Source organism: Ursus americanus, chromosome 24, assembly GCF_024610735.1.
Source record: "Ursus americanus isolate L20-20 chromosome 24, mUrsAme1.1.p, whole genome shotgun sequence".
NCBI lineage: Eukaryota > Metazoa > Chordata > Mammalia > Carnivora > Ursidae > Ursus > Ursus americanus.
Genome location: NC_142150.1, coordinates 37110402 through 37128884, shown reverse-complemented (window position 1 = coordinate 37128884; position 18483 = coordinate 37110402). Strand labels below are relative to the sequence as shown.

Genomic DNA, 18483 nt, shown 5'->3' with positions numbered 1-18483 from the left:
TCCGCCAGGGTGAAGCATCTGGTTCATGCCAGTTCGCCACCAGTCTTAGATCCTTTGGCATCAGAGATACACTGAGTGTTCGTGTTGCCAGCTGTGGAGTCTGGAGGTCTCAGCTCTCTGCTCCCAGGCTGTGTGGTTGGGGGGCAGTTACTTCACCTCCCCAAGCCTTAGTTTCCTCTAGTGTGAAATGGGGTGCAGATTGACACCTCTGTCACAAGTGTGTTGGGAGGAGGGACTGAGATTTGCTGGTAGAGACTTGGGACGGAGCCTGGCGCCCCGTCATTGCTGGGGCAGGATGCTGCTAATCTTATGGATGACGTCACTGGGTCCATCAGAAGCCCTGACATCAGACACACCCCCTTTACTCACACTGTTTTCAGAGGCAAACCAGGGAGAGGAACAAACTTGGGCTCTGTTTTTTGGAAGGATTTGGGGAGTGAATATTTAGGGCAAGAGCTAGCCTCCACCTCTCTCACTTATCCTCTGATTTGACTACGTGATCTCCCACGAGCCCTCAGCACAGGTTTCTCTCCCTCTGAAGGACCCCCGTTTCCCTTTGCCTGGGGGGCTTCTAGTCCTTCCCCAGACGCCAGCTTCAGGGTCACTTCCTCTGTGCTTCTGTTCCATTCTGGAATCCCCCGAGTGCTGGGAGTGGCTAAGTTCCTGGTGGTCTCAGCTAGATGCCGAGCTCTGTTGGGGGAGACCACCCTGCCTGGCCCTCCCCTGTCTCCCCACCACCTGCATGGGGCTCTGGCACAGAGTGGGTGTGCCTACATTTTGTCCATGAGAATTTGCTCCACAAGGATTCTTCTTGAGCAAATCTGTCAGAGAACGTGGATTTTACCTCCCGAGACTTCTCCTGGCTTCTTCTGTGGAGAGTGGGATATAGGATCACAGGAAGCAGGATGCCTTGGCCGGGGGTCAGTGGGTATTGTGATGATTAATGTTATGTGTCAACTTGGCCCAGATATTTGGTCAAATGTTTTTCTGGATATTTCTTCAGAGGTGTTTTTGGGGAAGTGATTAACATTTAATCAATAGATTGCCCTCCATAATGTGGGTGGGCCTCATCCAATCAGGCGAAGGCCTGAACAGAACAAAGACTGACTTTCCTCCAGCGAGTGGGCAATCTGCTGGCAGATTGGACCGGAACGGCAACTCCTCCTGAGTCTCCAGCCTGCTGGCCCTATCCTCTCAGATTTTAGACTCACCAAGCTTCCATAATCACATGAAATCAGTAAAGATGTTGAAGAAGAAATCTCAAGAGGGACTACCTTTCTCCTTCTCCACCCACCATCCATCTGAAACTCTTTCCTTCCTTGGGAAGTATAATGAAACAATTATACTTTTTTAAATATTTATATTCAGGGCTTGCTATCTATACGCTTGTCTTCACTGGGCGTTTTTTTGAGAGTTGCCTAGTGTCCTCGGCAGCAGATGGGTGGAATGTATCGTACATTTCCCACTCATGTTCGTGAAAATATTTTACTTAATGGCTCTTCATGTAGCAGCAGGGGCTTAAGAAACAAATTGGTCACCAAGTGAGGAATGGGCAGATAATCGCACCCGCGTGTCTGTCTGTGCATGTGGACGCGCTATGCCCAGGGTCCCCAGACACACACACACGGACAAGAGACGCAACTTTAGTCACTACAGCCACACAGATGTGACCCCAGCTGAATGTCAACCTTTTATTGGTAACAAAGCAGCGATGCTGGGGGATGTTTCCAAGACACTGAGGGTGGGCCTGTCTCCATGCCAGTGTGTGTGCACGTCTGTGTATAGCTGGCGGAGTGATCTGTGGAGCTGGGAGGTCCGATCCCACAGAGACAGGAATGGAGAGACAGCAGAGCCTCGGAGAGCCTGGGCTCTGGAGGAGTCCTCTCGGGCCACGTGGAGCTCAGCTCCCAGGAAGAGCAGGTGCTTTGGGCTCAGGGAGCGGCTGGGGGTGCTGCACCTGCTGTGCTGGGCTTTCGGGAAGGGCTGCTGTAGCCACAGGCACGTCCTCAGCTGGGTCCACGTACTGAAGTTGGGAGAGGAAGGGAGAGCCAGGCTACTCGTCTTCAGTTTGCCCTGAAGCCCCTGCGATCCCATATTCCTTTCAGATCCTTCCAAGCCTGCTGCCCTTTGACCCAGGCTTCCCCCTTGGCAGGCCAGGCAGCGGTTGCCTGATCCCCAGACCATGGGCTTTGGGCTGAGTTCTGCTTATAGCCATGGCATCCCCTGGAAAGAAGGCTGCCCAGCAGTCCCATCTGGATTCTGGAGCTGGCTGTGACCTCAGACTCTCTGAGCCTCACTCTCATCTGTCACATGGGCATCACAATCCCTTTCCTGCCCCTGGAGGCCTGTCGGGGGGCCAGAGGAGTGGGCTGTTGTAGCCATCCTCCACAGCACGGACGGCTTCCCAGAAGCATCACCCTGGCAGAGCAGCACCCCCAGCAGAGATCCAGAGGGACTCTCCCTGGCCACTGAGCAGAGCCCCCCAGTGTAGACCAGTGGGGCCCAATCTGGCCTTGCACAAAGCCCCCCAGTATAGATCCAGAGGGGCTCACCCTGGCCCCTGTACACTGGGTACAGGGGAGAAGCTTCTGTACCCTCCTCCCACCCCAATGTTCTTGTTGTCCCTCCTCCCTTTGCTCACCCCATCCAGGCTCTGGGGACAGGGTGAAGGTGCTCCTGTCCTGTCCCGCGGGGATCTCACTGACCATAGGTAGCAGAGGGTGGCTCGGAAGCCCAGGAAGGTGGTCAAGGAAGTGATGCCCAGCCCCAGGACAGAGGAGAGCAGCAGCAGCACCAGGAGACTCTTCTGGGGCGCCTGGGAAACCAGCAGCAGGAAGTCTGTACCCCTGGGAGTTAGTCAGCAGATCTGACCACAAAAACACGTACTAGGTACTGGGCTGAATACTGGTATGGGGGTGGGTAAAGGAAGAGATGCTTCCAAGGAGGGGGCAGTCATCGGCCACCGAGTGAGCACATGCTACGTGCTCATTTAAACCACAGTCACTTTCTTAGGTAGGTGCTATTATTAGCCCCATTCCACCGAGGGTGAAAGAGAGGTTCAGAACAACAGCCACACACTTGCTAGGAAGAGCTTCAGGTATAGTACGTAAGTGATGCATCACTGAATTCTACTCCTGAAGCCAATATTACACTACATGTTAACTAACTAGAATTTAAATACAAATTTGAAGAAAAAAGTAATCAAAAAGACAAAAAAAAAAAAGATGGAAAGAAAGAAGGAAGGAAGGAAAGAAGGAAGGAAAGAAAAAAACCACACAAGTGAAAGCTGTTCCAAATCCCACGTGATCAGCCACTCAGACTTCCCACAGTAAAAAGTACGGAGAGGTCAAGTAAGGAAACACACAGAAGAGTGTCCCCAGAGTAACTAGCATTAGATCGCTGGTGACCTCCACCCCAGAGCTGGGGAGCGGACGGGAGGTGAGGAGTGTAGACAGATTCTTTTTTTTTTTTTTTAAAGATTTTATTTATTTATGTGACAGAGAGACAGCCAGCGAGAGAGGGAACACAGCAGGGGGAGTGGGAGAGGAAGAAGCAGGCTCACAGCAGAAGAGCCTGATGTGGGACTCGATCAGAAGAGCCTGATGTGGGACTCGATCCCGGATCGCCAGGATCACGCCCTGAGCCGAAGGCAGACGCTTTAACGACTGCGCCACCCAGGCGCCCCATGGAGTGTAGACAGATTCTTGGCTGTGAAAGGGGAGAGAGGGACGAGCGCAGTCAGAGCTGAGGGGTCTCGGAGCTTAGGAAGACGGGAAGGATGAGGGAGAGAGGGGAAGGTGGACGCAATGCACGAGGGTCTGGGGCAGGGTGTAAGAGGAACAATTTGTACTCTTCTGGCAAGGAAAGCATGGATGGGGCCATGTGAAGATTCAGGTATACTTGAGGTCACAGGCAGGAAGGGGAGTCCTGGGGCTGTGGGGGAGGGTCTGGGGTTGTGGGCAGTAGGGTCAGGACAGGACAGCAGCCGATGGCGTGTCTCCGCCCTCCCGTGCCCGTGTGGTGTGTTGGACACCACTGTGAAGAGTGGCCTGGTCCTCCTGGTCCTTCCCTAGGACATAAGCAGACAGGACTCCAACCAGTGTTCCCACCCCGTTCTTGCCACATGGGGGGGCCACGGTGGTGACTGCACGATGTATTTGTGGGTCATCCTGCAGATCTGCCCTGGACCCCAGTCAGGAGAAGGCGACACTCACTGGTGAAGCCCAGTTACCTGGGTAAAGCCTGGAGCGAACAGATCTCGGTCGAGTTCTGCCTCACGCACTCCGTAGGTATGTGACCTTGAGCTTATGGGTAAAGCAATCAATCCCATTCCCTAGGTCTGGCTCAGTAAGTGGGGAGGGGTAAGACATCTCTGGGGACTTGTTTCCAGGATTCGGTGGTGCACAAAAAGCCAGGTGCCCGTTCTCCTGCCCCTCTGCTGGCTCTGCCTTTTGGGGTGGGGACACTCACCGGGCTGTCCCTGCTGCTGGCCGTCAGCTCCACCGTGAAGGCGCATATCCCAAGGCTGGCGCATAGCAAGCTGACCAGGTTCGTCCCTGTGCTGACCTTCATCTGCCCAGGAGAGCAGAGCATCATCGGTCACCCCCCAGCCAGCAGGGGAGGGTGCTGGCCTCACGTGCCGTATATCGCAGGCTGCCTTCACGGCCTCTTGATCTGGGGAGAACTGTGGACCTGCCCCTGGGGGACTAGGAGCTGATTACTAGAGGCGAGAAGGACATCTCTGCTCTGACTGTGGAACCCCATGGGCCACAGACACCAAGAGCTGCTGGCGGCCCTGGAGGCTAAGCCAGCCTGAACAGCCAAGGGCCGCTCAGTGCCCATGGCTCACACACGGCCCCTCTTTCCTGTGCCACGGCAGACAACACTAACCCGTCCTTGTGACCCACCAGAGCTGGCGGGGCTGTAAAAGCTACCTGCCCCCTGTTGCGGGTCTGTGTCCTCCAAAAAGAGAGGTTGAATGCGTATGAACGTGATGGGGACCTATTTGGAAATAGGGTCTCTGCAGATGTAATCAGGTTAAAATGAGGTCAGACTGGATGAGAGTGAGCCCTTAATCCAGTACAGACTATTGTCTTTATGGGAGAGGAGGAGACAGCCCAGAACTTCCTATGATGAAGGAGGCAGAGGGGAAGTACGGCTACCACAAACCAAGGAATGTCAGGGAGAGCCAGCCACCCCTGGAAGGATTCTCCCCCAGAGCCTCAGAGAGAACGTGAGCCTGCCACCACCTTGATTTGGGGTGTCTGGCCTCTGGATTTGCAGGCTATGAATTTCTGTCGTGTTTCAAGCCCCCTAGTCAGTGCTAGTCTGTTCCAGTGGCCCTAGACTCAAAATCACGGCTCTGGGGCTGCTCAGCAGACAGCGTTCCTCCAAAGCTCCGACCCAGCAGGCCCAACGGGGTTGATGTCCTACGGGTCTGCATTCCACCGGTCCCGTCAGGGGCACCTTGTGGCCGTGGTGAGAGCAGGGCTGTTCCGGGGGGGCGTGGAGGACTGGCACGTGTCCCCAACAGGCACAGGGAGGTCATCGGGCGTTCACAGAAGGCAGGCAGCTTTGGGGGCCACCCTTCCCACCATCCACAAAGGTTCCCACGAGGATCCACCTTCCTAGGAGGGTTTCCAGGACGAGTCACGCCCGGAGGTAGAGACAGGGGCTGAGACACTCACCCGAGGAACCGTGCAGTTTGCCGTGGCGATCAGTGTGGCCGCTCCTGTAATGAGGAACTGCAGAGAGGTGGGAGGACTCGTGGCCCCCGAGGAGCTGGGGCGGCTCCGCCTCCCAGTAAGACCCTTGTGCTAGAAGTTTCCCTGGGGAGTTTGCCAACTGTGAAGGACCTACCCCGAGGGTGGACATCCATGGCTCATGACAATGTGGCCAATTTAACAGGGAGGGACAGGGTTATGGCAACAGAGAAGGGCACGTGGTCTCCCACCGGGCTCTGCAGATGGTTGGACAGAATTCTAGAAGGTGACCACTAAAGACTCCCAGGTACCCCACCCACTATTTCTCAAATGATCTGAGCATACAAGTAGCCTAGGCACTTGTTAAAACGCAGACTGATTCAGTCCGTCTGGGGTGGGGCTGAGACTCTGCTTTTCTTTTCTTTTTCTTAAGATTTTAATTATTTATTTGACGGAGAGGGAAAGAGAGAGAGCACAAGCAGGAGGAGCAGCAGGCAGAGGGAGAGGGAGAAGCAGGCTTCCTGCTGAGCAAGGAGCCTGACACGGGGCTTGATCCCGGGACCCCAGGATCATGACCTGAGCTGAAGGCAGCTGCTTAACCAACTGAGCCACCCAGGCGCCCTGACACTCTGCATGTCTAACAGGCTGCCAGGGGAGGCCTGGTCCGGGGACCACACTTTCAGGAAGGACCAGTCTCTTAGTATGACGATGGAGAGACTAGGGCAGCTTCTTCCCTTGTCTCAGCCTACGTCATGGGGCTGAGAGGGATAGATCTGGGTCTAGGAAGCAGGTGTCTGACTTGAAGTCATGGGGTGGGAGCTTTTCCACAGCAGGGGCTTTATTTCTTGACTTGTGTGCCAAATGTGGGACCCCCAACCCCCACCCCATGAATCTTGCCTTACTTCCTTGGGCTAAACCTAATGAGTAGGGGCCCTTTTCCACAGTTTGCTTCCTCCCTCACCCACGTGCAGAGAAGCACTGCAGCCCCTGGCCGACCACCCCGCAGCCCAGCTACCGGCCTTGAGTCACCCAGCCCTGCATGGGTGTGTGAGGCGGGGTGAATGAGAGCTTCCCCTGGAGCCCAGGACAATTCCATGTCCTGCCTCCTCACCCCCATTTCAGACTCAAACTCTTCCCCAAGGGCCCAGGGAGGGAGCAGAGCTCCCAGGTCCCCGTAGCCCTCCCTGGCTCCACAGAAAGCCTGCCTCTGGCCATCCCCGGGCGGGGTCTCTGGGGTACTCTCACCAGTGCTCCACCGGCCAGCAGGTACCAGTAAGGGGTGGGAAAATCCACGAACTTCGGGGCAGCAGCCAGGATTCCCCCACCGCTGATATGAAGCAAGCCAATAAGGATCTGCAGGGCCTGTGAGGTGGGGGCGGGGATAAACTAAAGCCCTGGTGGTCCCTGGAAGAGCTCTTTCCAGGACTCAAATGGTGGAGCTGAGCAAATCTTGGTTCCGATGTCACTGCCCAAAGTGACATCCTTCTTCATCCACCTCCTGACTTGGCACTGGAGAGAATGAGTGCCTTGCCAAGATCACCCCGCCACTTAGGGGCAGACCCAGGGTCCCCCAACCCAGCTGGGCACCACCGGTTTGCAGAATTCTTGAAGCCTTGGCTTAAGACCATCTTGGGCATCCAGCCTGGTCCTCCATCGTGAGATTCTATCAATTAGTATGTTGGTTGCCTCCAAGGTGCCAGGCTCCGAGTGTGCTAAGCTCTCTCTATGCATCCGACCATGTAGCTATCAGAACCTGCGAGGCAGGCACCCTTGTCCCTGTGATTCAGATGGAAGGGAGTCCCTTGCCTGAGGTCTCCAAGCTGGCATCCGAGCCCAAGCACGAAGTTGTGCTCCTTGCTCGCTATGTATGGCATCTATGTAAGCTTCCTGGGTTGTTTCAACCTCGCCTTCCAGAATGCTGGGTTGACTCAGCCTAGGCTGATTGCCCCAAATTTGTGGTCATTTGTTCCAAGCTGTGACCAGCCCCTCCTAGGCTTCTTTGACCCTGAGAGCAGCACTGTGACTTTGCCTTGGGGCATGCTGCGTCTCTGAGTGTCACCCGAGAGGGGTAGCTTCTCCCGGGTTCCCTCTGCTCTTTCTATCCTCCACTTTGGAAACAGGCTCAGAGCCCCAACTGGTGACCGCATGATTTGGGATTCACTACTCTGACATCCGAGCCAGACAGACATCCTCGGCTCACACTTGCTGACCCCTGAACAAGACCCAGTCACCCGTGGCAGGGAGAGCCACAGGCAGGTGTGGGACATCAGAAAAAGGAAAGTCAGGGAGAACCAGAGGGAAGCTGACTTCTTACCCCAGAGTGGCCCGAGGAGGATGTCACCCTGCTCACTCTGGGTTCAAGCAGCCACCCTGCAGGACAGGGTGGCAGCTCCAGCTTTTCCTAGTTTTCTGAGCTGGAGGTCATGCACGGACAGCCCTGCAGATCTGTCTTGTTTTCCTGTTGCTTTAACTTTCCCACTGGGATAGGACTTTGGTCCCATAAATCCTGCCCACTACATAGCTGCTGGGGTTGGTGGTGGCTGTTTCGGGTCTACCTCGGAGGGAGGAGGGTCTGTGGGGACTGAGTGGTCCACTTACTCCCAAGGTGGTTGGCTGTCCCTGGAAGAAGAGGTCCTCCCTGCTTGGCTGGGCAGTCTCCGGGGTCTGGGGCAGCAGGGAGGGCTCCTCTGGGCTCCGCCACAGCACCCCTGGGGTCCCGGGGGCAGGGGAGATCACTGGCTGCTGCTCCCGGCTTGTCACCACTTCCGAGGGCAGCTGGGCTTGGGGCTGGGCTGCCCCCAGCTTGCCGGAGGGAGCTGGAGCTGGGGTCCTGGAGCCTGCCGTCTCGGACATCCTCTCCACGGAGCCCCTGGGCACACACAGGTCATCTGAGGATGAGGCAAAACATGCCCGAGCAGCTCCCCATTCCTGGGTCCCAGTTTCCCCAGCTGAAAAGTAAAGCATTGGTCACACATGGGTGAATGTGTCATTTGTAGCAATTAAAAGCAAAGGACTACATGTCTGCAGAGAGCAATAGGTATGCGTCTTAAACAGGGCTGAGTAGGAACTAAAAGTCAGAAACAGAATGAGACGTCACAGTGCCATCTGTGTAAATCAAACATTGGACGCGGAACAGTACACACACTAAAACATGCCGAAGTCCCTGCCCGGGGCTGGGGGATGAGGGCCGGGGCACAGGAACAGGTGGGAACAGGGTGTGGCCTGGGTGACCGCCCGCGCTGGGCTCCCGCTTACCAGTGAGCATTTACGGTTTGACAAGCCCAATCCCCATTTCAGGAGATGGAACCAGCTTGCCTGGAGCACACGGTTACTAAAGATGGCGGGAGCTGGCCTCCGAATCAGGCCAGCTGGCTACCGACCCTGAGCTCTTCCGCTTTGGGGCAGGGCTCCCATGACCTTCCACGCCGGCCCTCACCTTCCTGCTTGGCGGGCTAGTTAATAACACCCCAGCTCCACCGCGTACAGCTGTGTCCACAGCTCGTTGAGCGCTTACGCCGCGCCTTCAGGTGGGTTCCCTGCTTAATTACTAAGCATCCCTCGAGTTGTGTGGGGCTGGGGGTATCACATCCACTCTGCTCAGGTCAGCGGACATAAATAGGGGGGTCTACACTTGCACCCATGCCTTCTGACCCCCCACATCCTGTGTTCAGCCCACTGCCTCATGCTGCCTCCCTTAGCAAAAATGGGGAACGTTATAAAAAAATAGCAGAAACCCAGAACACCTTGAATTACAGGTGAGCTCAGGAAAGAGAGCTGGGAGGCCCCTGGAGTCCCAAGTCCTGCAGCTCTGAGCCTATACCCGACCGTGGGACCCTCCATCAGCAGCCGGGGTGCCTCCTCACCGCACCTCCCCCCAACTTGGCCCCTTCTCTGCCCCAGCCTGCAGCCTCCCAGTGCCTGGATCCGGCTCAAGCCGCATCGACAGCCCGCTCCCACGCACTGCAGCCCAGTCTTGCTCGATCACAGCAATCAGCTTGGTGCTTGCTAAAAATCACTGGCACTTGGGCCTCCCTGCTGGCCAGGCCTCCTGAATCAGCCTCTCCTGGGGGGGCTCCTGGGAATCTCAGCCTTGAGTAACCACCCCCCTCCACCCCTGCAGGTGATCCCTCCACTCAGGCCAGTTTGCAGAACGCCGGCCCATCCAACCCTGCCGTCCTCTGGCCCCTGCTGCGTTGCTGAGGACCAATGGAGTCCCCTGGCTGTGAGCCTCGGCACTGATGTCTCAGCTTCCACATCTGAGCCGATCAGTTGTCCCCTCTGCTTGCTCATCTCAAAAATGGAGGGAAATATCTGTCCCTGAGGATCCTGTGGGATGACACGTCATGCTAAATGCACAGCGCCTAGCAGTTTCCAGCTGCAAGCGTGTGCTCCTTCTTCCTGCCAGATGCAGCCTTCTAAGCCTTCGTGAGGCTTGGAAGTGTAGTCAGCCCCTGGGTCCCATAGACCTGCCTCAGGTGGCCTCCCCAGATGCCCATCTGTCCTGTGGAAATGGCTGCATCCCCTATAAAAGCCTGTTTCCTTTTATAAACATATAAAAGTTTCCTTTTATAAACAGATCGTCTGCCAGCCTCATATCTGCTCAAGGCCATGTCTGGACCTCGCAGGTGATGGTCAGGCCGGCATCCCCTCACCCCTCCGCCTCCAGAGCCCCAGGTTCACGGTCTCACCAAGTGCATTGAAAGCACCATGGTGGCCCCCCCACCAAAGGTCAACCCGGGTTCCACTTCCTTCTCTCGCTGCCACCTTCACTCTTTCTGGGTCTTTTTTGGGGGGAGGGGGAGGGATTATTTTCCTAGACTTTCTTCACCACCTCTGTGGGCCATGACCATGGAGGAGCTGTGTGGGGTGGAGGGCAGGGGTTGGAGCGGGCGGAAGGGAACATACCACGACTTCAGTGGGAGTTGGCAGGTGACGTCGAAGGAGCACTGTTGGGAGAAGGGGGGAACTGGCTTCCTCTTCGACTAAAGGTACCGACTTGCTGTTTGAGGGCAAGACCCTTCCCCTCGTGGGCCTCAGTTTCCCCATCTGGCAAATGGAGATGTTGGATGGGATAATGAGCTCCAAGGCCACTTCCAATTCTGACATTCTTAGTCCGAAGTATACATTCCTAGCATAATAGTTATTGACACAGGAAAAAATGTGTCCATTGTCCAGGTGTGTGTGACTTCCGTGTCGAATGTTCCCTTTTTTTTTTAAAAGATTTATTTATTTATTTTAGAGAAAGCGTGCAAGCAGGGGGAGGGGCAGAGGGAGAGAGAGAGAGAGAGAGAAGCCGCCTCCCCGCTGAGCGCGGAGTCGACTCGGGGCTTGATCTCATGACCCCAAGATCACGACCTGAGCCGAAATCAAGAGTCCAGCTACTCAAACGACTGCGCCATCCAAGCGCCCCATGTCTGAGGTCCTGCCTGCATTCTGCCAATAATTCCACAGAATCTAAGTGCCATAAACCGAATGTTCGTGTCTCCCCAAAATTCATGTGTTGAAACCTGACCCCCAATGTGATGGTATTTGGAAGTGGGGCCTTTGGGAAGTGCTCTGCCCTCACGAATGGGATTAGTGCCCTTATGAGAGAGTCCCCAGCAAGCTCCCTCTCTCCTTTTGCTGAGGACACAGCAGAAGACAGTCTACGAACCATATAGAGGGCTCTTACCAGACACGGAACTGTCCAGCCCCTTGATCTTGGACTTCCAGCCTCCAGAACGGGGAGAAATAAATGTCAGTGGTTTAAGCCACTCAATCTATGGTATTTCTGTCATCGCAGACATAAACTTTCAGCAGGACTGAGGGGCTCACCTGAGTGAGCCAGTGAGCATTCTAAAAGCCACACAGGGGTTCCAATAAATATGCTCCCTGGTGACCGGGAATGTCACCCCTCTCATGCTTGGCTTCCTCATTTGTGTGCCTGGAGGGTATCGTCATGCCCGGCCCCCGTGGGTGCTGAATCAGATCCGGCCGTCTCCCCTCTGCCCATCCAACTTGGGGAGGGGGTCCAAGCCAAACTCCAGCCACGTGGCTGTTCCCTCCATCTGGCCTCCCCAGACATCTGCCGAGAGGAGGACAAAGTCAGCAGATGTCACTTGAATTCCAACATATTTATCAAGTGCCAGGGATACAAAGTTGGAAAAATCCCAATAGGTCCCAGTCCAGCAGAGTTAGCACCGACAAAACAGCAACTGCCCTGGTTCAGTTTAAAATCGAAGAGATTGGCCAATCTTCTTAGAAAAGGATTGGCCCCCAAAGGTGATTAATAAATGGCATAGAGGATCCAGGAGGATCTCAGGGCAGGAGGAGGTACCATGTGAGCACCAAGTGTCTGTCGTAAGGAAAGGGACAAAGACGGAGTGTTTCGGGAACCCGAGGGATGCTGACAAAGGTTCACAGAGAGGAGGAGTTTGCTGGGATTTCCTTCCTGTGCTATCTCGGGAAGAACCACGGAGACATAAGCCCCCGTGTCTGGTCCCCAGGAGCTTGGTGGAGGAAAATAATGAGTTCAAGTTCGATAATGAAGTTCAAGTCGGCTCTGCTGCTAACACTTACTTGGCTCCTGAACAGCTGTGAGTTTGAGACCCTTAAAAACGAAGGGCCACTGTGAGAGTCAGTGTGCGGTCGGGGACGAGGAGCGTGTGTAGGTTGGGTGGGGGGTAGGCTCGTGGACGAGTATGTGGGCCTGGGAGCTTTCCAGGCAGAAGAACCAGACAGCACAGTGGAGACACAGGACATTTTGGAGGGATGCCAGATGTGGCTGGAGCGAGACAGTTCTGGAAAGGAGAGGAGGCGGGTGGGATTCTCTAACAGCCATGGCTGCAAAGAACACCCCTGGAGGGCTGATGGGTATCAGACACGCTCCCCCAGTCTTTTGCCCTCTCCTCCAGAAAGCAGCCACTCCTCTGGGGCTGTTCAGCTGTCCTCTGGAATCAGAGGTGAGAGGGCCCTGGGTCAATGTGGCTGCTGGGGAACCCTCTGTTCCCTTCCTCCTCCCTTCCCTCTCCTCAGAGCCCCCTCAGCCATGTCCGCCTGGATGAGACAGAGGGTCTGGCCCTGGGAACTTCTCTGAAGGAGTCTTTCCAGGGTTTGGAATGGAAGCGAGAACGTGGTACAGGAAGCAAGTAGGAGCGGCCACAGGACGCAGACAGGGGACAGGCCTGACCACAGGGAGGGCAGTAGGAGGGAGGAGTCAGCGGGGTTGGGGCTGGAGGGTGTCGCTCTGCCCACGGCTGCCAGACAGGGACCTGACACAGCCCCGTCACACTCGTGGGCCTCAGTTTCTCCTCTGTGGCACTGGAACAAAGGGGATACTGAACTTAGGGCTCGCAGCCCTGACCCTGCACCTTGCTGTCTGAAGGCCACGGGCAGGGGCCAGGGCTTCCCCACGGACAACATGGAGAGGGAGAGGCAGAGTGGACTGCTTCTAATGCCAGGTGGACGGGGCAGGATGACCTGAGGGAGAGACGGACTGTCCCCTCTATCCTCCAGACAGCATCCTCATTCCTTCCTCCTCCCGGAAAGGACAGACACATCTTCCGAGAGGTCCAGAGAGAGGTCCAGGCTCTTCTCTCTGAGGGAGTGAAGAGAGAACAGGGGCCGTAACAGCATCTTTGAGTTTCAAGCGCTGCCCTGAACGTGCTTCCATGCGGATCTGGGGGCAGGTCTGACCCATCAGAAATGAAGATTGGAACTGTCCAAAGGGGCCTGGAGGGGAGAGGGAGAGGTGGGTGCCTGGCTCGGAAATTCCAGTGGCCCTTCCTGGGGGAGGGGGCAGGTCTGGGGATAAGGGAGGTGGTGTAAGGGTTCAAGGACGGTGGTTACCCAGGAACAGATCCCCAGCACCCCAGCATGCAGGGCGGTGGGGGGAGAGGCTCGTGGGTCAAGCCTGCCCCATGCCGAGGGTGTAAGGGGCATCTCGGGGGTCTGCAGCAGCCTTGGACACTTGGGCAGCTGCCACTATTCCAAGGATGAATTCCAGAACTTTTTACAGGACCCAGTGAAGCTGAGCAGAACCCCAGTCCTGACTGATAGACAGTGTCCGATCTTTCACTACCAGCCAGATTTCACACAAGACAAGTTGGAAAAAAAAAAAAAAAGAATACTAACTGCGCGTTCACAGCCCTCTTGGGAGCTTTCCCACGTGCAAGAGCAGCAGGAGACCCAAGAAAGAGGCAGCCTGCTCCAGGCTGGTGGGTGACAGTTTTAACACCGGCACAGGGAACTTACAGAGGAGGCTTGCCCTGGGCGGCACACCGACCCTCCAAATCTTGGAGGTTTATCAGGAGGCCCTAACTGGACTCGGTCACGTACACCGTGCAGGTGTTCTCATCACTTCGCATCTCAAGGCTGTGGCCTTGGAGCAGCCTCTGGGGGCAGGAAGGTCAAATGGAACCCGCATTCCAAGGACAGGGGCGGGCTGAGGAGCCTCCTCGTGCCGGCGTCCAGCTCCTGGGTCATTGGCGGTCATGTCTGTTTAGATCACGTTCCCTAACGCTTGCCCACGGTGCCCCTTTAAGTCCGCGGGGGAGGGTCACGTGGGTCAGCCCAGGTGCTTTCCCTGGAATCGTTCAGAGGAAGTTACTGTATTTGCGTAGGCGCACGCCAACCCGGCTTGGCACGGAGAGGGGCGGCGACAGGGCAAGGCACCCCCCCCCACACACACACCAGACACTCAGACACACTCTTCTTGGGCCTTTTTGCCCTCCTGCTGTTGGAGTCTTCAGCCCACAGCTGCTCTTGCTCCCCGCAGGTGCCCCTCCTCCTCTGCGCACCCAGTGGCCCCCCTGCCTTGTTCTTCTCCCGGCTCTCTGCCCTGTGTGTCACCTTCCCGCCTTCCCATGGAGCTGCACGCTCCCACCTGTGCAGGCGGGCTGGCCCCGGCTTTGCCGGCCCGTGAGGCTCCGGCTCAGCGTCTGAGGTCTCACCCGCCTCAGTCCGACCCTGCTCTGCCTCATACCTGCTGTGCCACCTTGGGCAAGTCGCTTAACCTCTCTGAGCAAGGCTGTAGGCTGTGGGGAGGGTCCTGACGCACCCTTCGGCAGGATTGAACAGGCAAGCAGCTCCCAATTAGCAAGCCTCAAGGGACAGGCACCGGGGCCCACAACTGAGGGCATGAGCCAGAGGCATGGTTGCTGGCTCCCACTGAGGCGGGAAATCCTCCAGACGTTGCCTACGATGGCCTCAGAGAGATCTTTCCAGAACATAAACCCATGGCTTCCTATGGCCTCCAGCACACTCTCGAAGCCCACGCCTCATTCTAGCACGGTTTCCCAACCTTGGCAATACTGGCCTCATGGGCTGGATAATTGCTTGTTGGGGGTTGTGGGGCTGTCCTGGGCATTGTGGGTGTCTAGCAGCACCCCCAGCCTCCACTCGCAAATGCCAGTAGCAGCCTCCACAACCAAAAATGTCTGCAGACATTGCTGATGAGAGCACCTGCTGTCCGGCAGCTCAGTGCGAGTCACTGGAGGTAGGGCATAGGGGGAGGTCTGCGGATTTTAAAGGCTCCACGTGGTTCCCATCCAAGTCAGACCTCTGAGCTGCACCCCCCGCGTGTCCCCTCCCTGCCAGTCACACCCAAGGTGACATTTAACCTCAGGGTCGACTGTTCACCCCTGCCCTGCTCCAAGAGTTGGGGGAGAGGAAAGTTAGGATTTCAATAGCTAAGGGGTCCCATCACCTTCCTCCCCGTGAGCGGATGCCCCAGAGCGAGCCTCCCTGGGATGGAATGTGCTGGTCTGTTTTGTATTATTGAACTTGTTGACCCCTTGACTAAGACCGTCTTAGTCTGCTCAGTGCTGGGTGGTCCCACAGCAAACATTTATCTCTCGTGGCTCTGGAGGCTGGCCGTCCGAGGGCAGGGTGCTGGCGTGGTTGGATTCTGGGGAGGGCCCCCTTCCTGGCCTGCCCGTGGCTGCTTCTCATAGAATCTTCACGTGGCAGGGAGTCGGGACAGGAGCGAGCTCTCCCCTGCCTCTTCCAAGGGCACCAATCCCAGTGGCGAGGACCTGACCCTTGGGGCCCAATTTCCTCCCAAAGGCCCCACCTCCCAACACCCCCACAGCGAGGATCAACACAGAGAGGGTTTCAACATAGGAATCTGGGGGTGCGTGGGGGGGGCACAGACATTCAGTCCGTAGCAATGATTTTTATCTTACCTGCTGACAGTGGATGCTGACCCCTGTGTGCAGGGGGTTCCTGTATTTGGAAATTCCCTTTGTAATTGCACAACTGCTTCCTGCTTCCCTCACCCCATGCCATCTTGCCCGGGCTGTTCCCGCCACCAGGAGCACTGTTCCTCCCTCTGAGGCCCAGCGCGACAGACAGCCCGTCCTCCTACAGCACCTCCTGACTGCCCTGTCCGGCTGATCCCACGACACCGGCCCTATTGTCCCGAGGTCACTGTGTAGTCCCGTATTTACTTTCACTGCCAGAGCCACCCCGCAGGGGGCGCCTCTTCACCTCTGTTTCAAGGTCGCATATCCAGACCGCAGTCTAGATGTTGCTGGGGAGGTGTTTCCTAGATGTGACTGAACCCATAACCGATGGACTGTAAGTAAGGGAGAGGGTCCTAGCCGGTCTGGGTGGGCCCGACTCAGTCAGTGCAAGGCTGGACGCACAGAAGTGAAGCTTCCCTCATGGGGAGGAAACTCCCACCGTGGACGGCAGCTGCAGACAGCACCCCGGAGCCCCAGCGTGGCCCACCGACCACCGGCTCTGTGCTTGCCTGCCCAGCCCCCATAACCGTGGAAGCCAGTTCCTCGCGGTCAGTCTCCATGTGTGTCTCGCACCAGTCCTGACTGTCTGGCCGAGTGCTGACAGGTAACAGTGTCCAGCTCCAGCTCATAGTAGGCAATTTGCTGCTGAATGTGTGCGAGGCAGCAGGAGTGCTGGGAAGGCAGTGGGGAGGCAGGGAGGAAGGGGTGGCTGCTGGGGTGGGGGGGGGAGAGCTGAGCGGTGGCTAAAGGCCATGGCCTGGGGAGAGCCCTGGTCAGCTGGGACCCCGGTGCCTCAGGCCTCAGCATGCCCTTCCCCGGGTCCGCGCTGGGCAGCCTTCAGGCCTCCGCTAAGACAACCTCCAAAGGACAGGACCGATGCCCCATATTCCCGATCGGGTCCCCATCAGTCCTCACAGCACTTCCACCAGTGACACGTTTATTGGTGTGATCCTTAGTGCCTGTGGGACCCGCTAGAGCCCAGCGACAGAGAGCCTGGGGGCTGGGCTCTGGCTGCTTGAATCTCTGTGGATTCATCTCCACCTGCAGCAGGAAAGAAGGAAGGAAGGGAGGGAGGAAGGAAGGAAAGAAGGGAGGGAGGGAGGGAGGGAGGAAGGAAGGAAGGAAAGAAGGGAGGGAGGGAGGGAGGAAGGAAGGAAGGAAGGGAGGGAGGGAGGAAGGAAGGAAAGAAGGGAGGGAGGGAGGGAGGGAGGAAGGAAGGAAGGAAAGAAGGGAGGGAGGGAGGGAGGAAGGAAGGAAGGAAGGGAGGGAGGGAGGAAGGAAGGAAGGAAGGGTGAGCACAACGCTTTCACGCCTCCATGACCTGCCTTGAGCACAGGGTGTGGCGGGGGTGGGGTGGGGGGAGGAAGGACGGGGCTTTGAGGCTTCTCCTGATGCTCCCAGGGTAGGGATGGGGTAAGAGTTCGAGGGATTGTCCTCTAGATGGGAGGACACTGTAGGTTGGGGGAACTTGGGGCGGCGGCGTCCAGTTGGATGCAGACAGCTGCTGGCCTCATCCCCCAGCCTCCCAGGGAAGGAGGGGGAGCATGTCATGGCAGTGGGGCAATGGCTCCAGACCTGGGCTCCAGCCTGACCTCAGTCTAGGCCCTGCTGAATGACCTTTCATACACCTGGGCCTCAGTTTCTCCATCTGTCGCATAAGGGGTTAGGGAGATCATCCATAAAGATTCTTCTGGTATGAAAGTTCTATGAGACCCAGAGGTAGAATCCCAGGTTCCAGGGCCCAGGTGAACTTTCAGCTCAACCACACAGTGGAAACCTGCTTCTTCCTTGTCACTGCGGTGGGGTGAGGGTTTCCAGTTGCCTTGCTTCCCAGACTTCAATCATTCAAGCCTCACCCTCACAATTTGTATATATCTACCTGTCTTGTACCATTATTTATTTATTGGGTTTCTTTAAATGGACCTTCTTTTTAAAACATTTTTTTTCAATTCAATGATTTTTATATATGCACAGAGTTGTGCAATGATCACTACAATTTCAGAGCATTTTCGTCTCCGCTTGCAAAAAACCCAGGCCCATCATTTCTTTGTTTTAACTCGCGCACGTCTTCTAACAGCGCACGTGTCACGATCTTAATTGGGAAGCTAGCGTCACTTGCTGTAAGTAGAAGACAGCCATAACACTGGACCCAGGACAAGGAGCAGCGTGGTTAAGTTCTGGCCTGATGCCGTGCCCGCTGCTCTCGGTGGAGAGACAGCAGCTGGCAAGAGAGAGGTGTTAAAGATATGACAGTCCCAAATGGAGACTTTCTCCCTAAAGAAATCCAAGAGATTGACGGGAATTGAAGAGGAGTTACCCCCCCACATACGTACTGATATCACTTGTTACCATGTTCTCACATCCTATATCGTTCACCGCATGTCTACGCTTCAGGGAACATGGAGTCAATACTTTCACATCCGTGGTCTTCTCTGACCCTCACAACCACTCCGTGAGTCAGGAACGACCACTCCCATTCTGCAGATGGGAAATGGAGGCTCATTTCTACAATGAGTCAAAGGTACAGGAAGTTTTTAGCCCAATGACCTTCCAGTCCC

At 56.2% G+C, this 18483-nt stretch overlaps 1 protein-coding gene across 3 annotated transcripts; it reads right to left on the bottom strand.

Moving 5' to 3' along the window:
- Positions 1-3391: 3391 nt before the first annotated feature.
- On the bottom strand, positions 3392-9120 carry LOC148107878 (membrane-spanning 4-domains subfamily A member 15-like). 3 transcript variants are annotated; one of them, XM_087855252.1, is made up of 6 exons: positions 8958-9120; positions 8301-8650; positions 6948-7064; positions 5688-5744; positions 4471-4572; positions 3392-3708 (listed from the first exon to the last, which is right to left on the bottom strand). In XM_087855252.1, the coding sequence occupies exons 1-6, from the start codon at positions 8965-8967 to the stop codon at positions 3559-3561; spliced, it is 786 nt and encodes a 261-aa protein (XP_087711378.1). In that variant the 5' UTR covers positions 8968-9120; the 3' UTR covers positions 3392-3558. The 3 variants fall into 3 exon arrangements, with proteins under 3 accessions (XP_087711378.1, XP_087711379.1, XP_087711380.1); XM_087855253.1 differs by having other exon boundaries at positions 8301-8571; XM_087855254.1 differs by lacking the exon at positions 6948-7064.
- Between the last annotated feature and the right edge of the window lie 9363 nt (positions 9121-18483).

Coding starts and splice junctions, on each gene's coding strand:
- LOC148107878 (XM_087855252.1), bottom strand. Junction 7,065..8,300: donor GACAGCCAACCACCTTGGGA/GTAAGTGGACCA, acceptor CCCACCTCACAG/GCCCTGCAGATCCTTATTGG. Junction 5,745..6,947: donor TGCTGGCCGGTGGAGCACTG/GTGAGAGTACCC, acceptor ACCTCTCTGCAG/TTCCTCATTACAGGAGCGGC.